Here is a 6,064-nt window from a genome sequence, read left to right on the forward strand (position 1 = left end):
GACGGGAGGAAGGAGGGTGGGGACCCAAGACTGTGAGGGGTTGAAGTGGCATGGAGGAAGAAGAAGGAAGGCAGAGGAAGGGGGAGTGGGTGGCCTGAGGTTTGGGGGGCAGGTATACGTGGTGAGGGGGACAGGTTTCAGGGGCAAGCTGAGTGCCTCCCCCACTGCCTGCCCCCTAACACATGACCCACACTGCCTCTCCTGCACTGCTCCCTCCACTGCCTGTCTCCTTATGGGTTTACCACTGGCCCCCCACTGTCTGCCCCATTACTGCTCCCTCACTGCTAGCTATACCACGTTGCCCAGTGCATCCCTCATTGTCTGTGCCCTCAGTGACTAACCCATTACCATCTCTCCACTGTCTGTCCACCTACTACCTGCCCCATTACTGCCCCCTCATTGCCTCTCCCCCCACTGCCTGTCATAGTGGGTGGGGGGTGGTGAATTTAAGATGATCCTCCAATAATTAGATTCTATATATAGAACTTTATAATACATGTATAAATTGTATGTGTATAGAATCCAATTATTGGAGGATAGTCATCTTAAATTCAGGTCATCTTGTAGTCAATGTAATTATGGTATTGTATAAATTACAGGTGGTTTCTTTATAAAAACAATTTAAATATCAGAAGAGATTCTGTTCTTGGTTTATAAGCTGTAAATGTAAAGGTTTTCAAGATTTCTAAAGGGAAGCAAAAACAAACTATTCTTTTCTTCTGCCATAAAATATTAAATTAAAGTAGAAAGTTAGAAGTATGGTTATTAATTATGCTTAAGCCATGTAATATTTGTCCCATAGTATTCTGATGTAGACTTGGATTTTAAAGTGACTATAAAGAAAGTGTTTTATTAATTTCAATCCCATTGATTAGTTTTTCACCATTTTTAAGGTCATACTTAGATGCTAAATAGAGTTGTAGTTGAAACTGATCTTGTCATGAGTTTTTTAAAAGTCACAATGAAATTCTAGACTTTCTTTCTATTTGTAGCAAAATTGTAGTCTAAAAATGAAGCCCAAGTTATATCAAGTGGCCAACAATTAGGAAAACAAGCCCATAAAATGTAGGAGAACTGTGATTTTAATAAGTTCTGAAGACACCTTATTATCTATCTTACAGTTGTAGGAGCTGGGCTGGGACCTGTCTGTGCTAGGTGCATCAGCAGTTCCTTGATGCAAGGAGGACAGTCTTCCTTTAATTAGGTAGGCATTGGGGAATCCAGAGATGGCTGAAGAGGCCAGTCCAAGACCGGCATGTTTAACTACAGACATGGCAAACAGTTCCAAGAGGAAGGAGTAAGTTTTGGTAATACAGAATCACAGCTCTTTTTCTATGTCTCTCTAGTCTATCTGCCTCCACAGTGAGGCAAGTTTGCTCAAAATGATTGATATCTTGCCATACGATACCATGGGGAGTGATTCAATGCTCAAGTCTCCCAAATATTGATATAAATATCACATTTTTTCAGACTGGCCTTCAAGATGTCATTGACTGTCTTCTTTTGACCACCTCTTCAGTGTTGACTATTGGGGAGTTAGGAGTATATGACCTGTTTCAGTAGTCAGCTGTCAGGCAACCTTGTGACATGCCGTGTCCAAAAAAGCTGGTGCCGCATAAACATGGTTTCAGTGCTGGTGATGTTTGTTTGAGCTAGAATATTAGTGTTAATTTTTTTTCCCTTCCAATTCATGTGGAGGATATTCTGAAGACATTGCTGATGGCAATGACTGAAAGTGGCCCTCTAGTTGTAATATGCAGAGGAGCAGCTGCCTGGGTTAGGGTGGATTGGTAAAGTGTTTTTGTTTTTGTGAAGTTGATAGTGAATGCAAGCACTTTATATACTTCACAGAAGTAACTAAGAGTGACCTGGAACTCTTCAATTGAATGGGTATACACAACACAATCGTCAGCATATTGAAAATCAACAGTGGAGGTGCTGGTTGTCTTGGATTTGGAACGTAACTGACTGATATTCCCATCCATGCAATATTGGATGCTGACTCTAGATGGAAGCCAATCAGCAGAGAGATGCAAAATAGCTGAGACATAGATGGAAAAGAGTGTTGGTGCAATCATACTCTTTCCTTGACTCCAATTTTAATAAGGGAGCATTTTCAAGCCATTGCTTAGTTCAGCTGTTGTCATATCATCATGAAGGAGTCTGATGATGATAACAAATTTTAAGAGGTATCCAAATCTCATAAGCACCTTCTATATGGGGTCTCTGTTGAATAAATCAAAGACCATAGTCAGGTCAATGAAGTCCATGTAAAGATCTTGCTGTTGCTTGTGGCACTTTGCTTGCAGCTGGCTAGCAACAAAAGTCATACCTATTATACCTCTGAGTGAGGAAGGCAAGTGAGTACCTCTCATGAGGAAGGCAAATCTGTTGAGGAAAAAGTGGGTGAGGATATTCCCAGCTATGGACAGGAGCACAATACCACAATAACCAGGATAATTGCTGCAATCTATCTTCTTTCTTGAAGATAGTAATGATTGTGGCATCTCTTAGGTCACTAGGAATCTGTTCATGTTTCCAGATTTTCAGAAGAGTAATTTGTAGTTGATGAGAGAGCTCTTGACCTTGGCCCCATGGGTAACCCTACCAAGAGTATAAAACTGGAGTGCAGGGCCTCTTGGGGTCATTGATAGCACACAAGCCTCTATGTAACATCAAGCTTGGAATTCATGGAAGAGGAGTGCTAGGTACACAACAAATCAGAAAACATCTGCCTTCCGTCAGACCTAAAAATATTACAATACAATTTTAACAATCTGAATATATACCAAAAGGGTGGGAGAAAGAGTCTATTATTATGTTTGTTTTACAGATAGGAAAAGGTCATATATTTCTACTCCCTGTACAATATATGTGGAAGATCTGGGTACTGAACTCAGCTTCTTTCATCATTGGGCAGTAGTATAGCCACAAAAATATCCTCCTTTCAACCCTTGGGTTAATAAATTAGTGGCTTTCTACATCTTAATTCTGACAAATGGTACAAATTTTCCATTTTAGCTTGGTTATGTCCCTTCTGTAACAACTGATGTGTAGACATTCCGAACTGAAAAATGAATACTATGATTAAATGTATTCTGTCCCTTATATTATATTTGCCCATCCATTTGCCCATTTATAGTTGCCTTGAATTATCAGGAAAATATTATAATTTTTTCATATTTCTGTAAGTATTCAAGAAGAGAAAATTCATATTGCATGTAAATAGTTATGTGCCTCACCTCATTTTAAATTTCAGTAATTGAATGAGAAACAGGAAAGTCTATTGAAAAGACTGTATGCTGGTCAAAGACTAATGAGGATTCTTTTCTGAGTCTGAGTCACTGGGTGTCATGGTAACAATGCATTATTGAAATCTGATTAGTATGCCCAGAGGCTTTATAAATGATAGCATGTTCTTCTAATTATGCTCTCTTTTCTCAGTGAAGAGTTTTATGTTTGTAAGAGGTGAGAGGATGCCATCATTTTCCTTATCTATAAATCAGATATCAATGTCCTGTGTGCTCACCAATTCTACAACACAAGCTATCAATCAATGAAAAAATATTTCTGCTCCCTTAAAGAAAATGGAAACTTCCCATTTCTCTTTTTACACATATTTTACTGTGTTTTTAATTTCTTTAAATCTGCATAAGTTTCAGGGGTGTCTTGCAACACAGAATATTGTTTCTAAGGATATAACTGGACCAGGAATAACAGTCACAAGCTGGCAGAGGGGAGGTTTAGGTTAGATAACAGGAGGCGCTACTTCACGGTCAGGGCGGCTAGGGTCTGGAACCAACTTCCAAGAGAAGTGGTGCAGGCTCCTTTCCTGGGGGTTTTTAAGAGGAGGTTAGATGAACACCTTGCTGGGGTTGTTTGACCCCAGTACTCTTTCCTGCCATGGCAGGGGGTCGGACTAGATGATCTGCTCAGGTCCCTTCCAACCCTAGAAACTATGAAACTGTAAATGTAGGTGTTCTGAAGTACTGACACCATATTTAGGTTCCAATTCTGTACTCCTCATAGACTCCAAATTCCAAGGATAAAAAAAAATAATGAATGGAAGCTCTGGGTGCTTAAACAAAGGCAGATCTAGGATTCCACTTGCCATTGTAATCAGTTTCACATCAATCCAGAAAAACACTGGTAAACATCTACCTATAGTAAAATTCCACCCCAAATGAAACACATTTCTTCACTTAGGCCTACAGTTGTGTCGATGTTGGTGTAGGTGTATTAGACAGAATGATGAAGGATGATATGTTAAGCCAGTAAATGCCTTGGAATTAATTTGACTCTCCTTCTTCCTCTCCCCCAAAGACAGTATAGATGATATGTTGCAATTAATTAATTAAATGCAATATCAGGGGTCTAAATAGGTCTTTTTAAAGATGAAACTTAGGCTGAGGACTCAAATAGGTTTTGCCTATGTTAAAAACAGAGTCCTACTACAACTGAAAACCCATAAATCTGATGCAAAATCTTTTTAATGCACATAGCTCTAATCCTACCAGATAAAAAACCTACTTTCTCAGAGTAAAATAATTATACTTCTCAATGGGATGTCCACCAAATCCAATTAATCATCAGACTATTTCAGTAACGTATATATGATTATTTCCTGTTCTGAACATCCACTTTTGTTTGCCAAGTCATGATTTGACTTTTGATGAAGGGCAAGTGGGAAGCTCACAATGTTGCTCCTTAACTCAACTGGAATATTTTAAATAAAACCCACAACGAATTATTAAGAGGCAAATAAACTGCTCTGTGTCACTAAAAATTCATGCAAGGCATTCTATGGTGCATGACCACAAACAGAATAAACACAACTAGACCTGAAAAGCTTATTACACCTTGTTAGATGTTTTGGCATGTGGACAAAGTTTGAGATGTACAAAATACCAAAAGCAATCAATCTTAAGTCAACACTGTGAAAGCCAAAGGTACATTTATCTACATGTTTGGAAATTCAGCAGGGAGCATAGGGTTGTACTGAGAATAGAAAATCATCAAAGCAGGCCAGCAAGGGAAGAAAGAGCAAACAAGTACTTTGCCAGAAAGGATTAGGGCTGGTTCAGGGTACTGTTTACACTAACCTTGGATGAAAGCAGCAACCAGAAAGCCAATCAGTGTGACCTTCACCTGTCATAATGATGTTCCCATTAGGGAAGGCCCACATCTTCCAGAGGCGGTCATCACTTGCAGTAACTATGACGTCTTTCCGAGGATGCAAAGCAAGGCTAGGAGAACAGAGACACAGATGGGAACTGGCATCATTCTCATCGAAAGAAGCATGACTATTTTTAGTAGAAGGTGAGGTTTAAATATTACTGTGATTTTTAGATAGTAAGTACAAATATTGACACTTCCAAAAGCTGCAAGATATACAAATACATTGCATGCTGTTGGCCATAACTTGCTTCTACTGGAGTAAAAAGCAAACCTCCATTGGATTCAATAAGATCAGTTCTGGCTTCTAAATTTCAAAGCCCCAGTGTGATAAGCCACATATTTATGATATCACAATTATAAATTTTGAATAGGACCCTAACTAATTCACAGAGGTTGCCCCCCTGGTTTTGCAGACAGAATGTAGGCCCGGGTAGCTGTTTTGTGGGTAGAGTATGGCTGACCCCTCCTCCCCCCACCTGTGATTGGCCACGGGGACCCAGCAGCCCCACCCCTCACCACTGATTGGCTGCAGAGGCTGCCTAGCATGTGTCCCCACCCACTGCTACTGATTGGCTGTCCACCATGCAGCCCCATCCCTTGCAGCTGATTGGTGGAGAGGGGTAGGGTCACATGACAGGCAACCCTTGCTGCCAATCACTGGTGAGGGGTGTGGGCAGCAGCCATATTGCTGGCAGCCCGTCAAGCAGGCAGCCCTCTTTCCCCAGGCCTGCTCATGACTTTTGCCTCCCACCCAAAGTCCTTGCCCCCCAGCCCTGCTACCCCTTGCCCCTCACCCAAAGCCCCTGCCCCCCCAGCCTAGGCTCTGTGGCTGTCAGCAGCTACACAGAACCTGGGCCAGCTGCAAGTATCTGCTGCCTCTCTGTCC

At 41.0% G+C, this 6,064-nt stretch overlaps 1 protein-coding gene across 2 annotated transcripts in view; it reads right to left on the reverse strand.

Annotated features, from left to right (window-relative positions):
* Nucleotides 1-6,064, reverse strand: part of SPAG16 (sperm associated antigen 16) — a 1,224,108-nt gene that overhangs the window by 531,673 nt on the left and 686,371 nt on the right. The window contains exon 11 of one of the 2 annotated variants that reach the window (XM_019523399.1): nt 5,103-5,246. The exons of the other annotated variant lie outside the window; for it this stretch is intronic. Within the exon in view, the coding sequence (XP_019378944.1) occupies nt 5,103-5,246 (144 nt within the window). The remainder of the gene's footprint in view (nt 1-5,102; nt 5,247-6,064) is intronic. 2 annotated transcript variants of the gene reach the window in all.

Source organism: Gavialis gangeticus, unplaced genomic scaffold (assembly GCF_001723915.1).
Source record: "Gavialis gangeticus isolate Ggan-Ray unplaced genomic scaffold, GavGan_comp1, whole genome shotgun sequence".
Lineage (NCBI taxonomy): Eukaryota > Metazoa > Chordata > Crocodylia > Gavialidae > Gavialis > Gavialis gangeticus.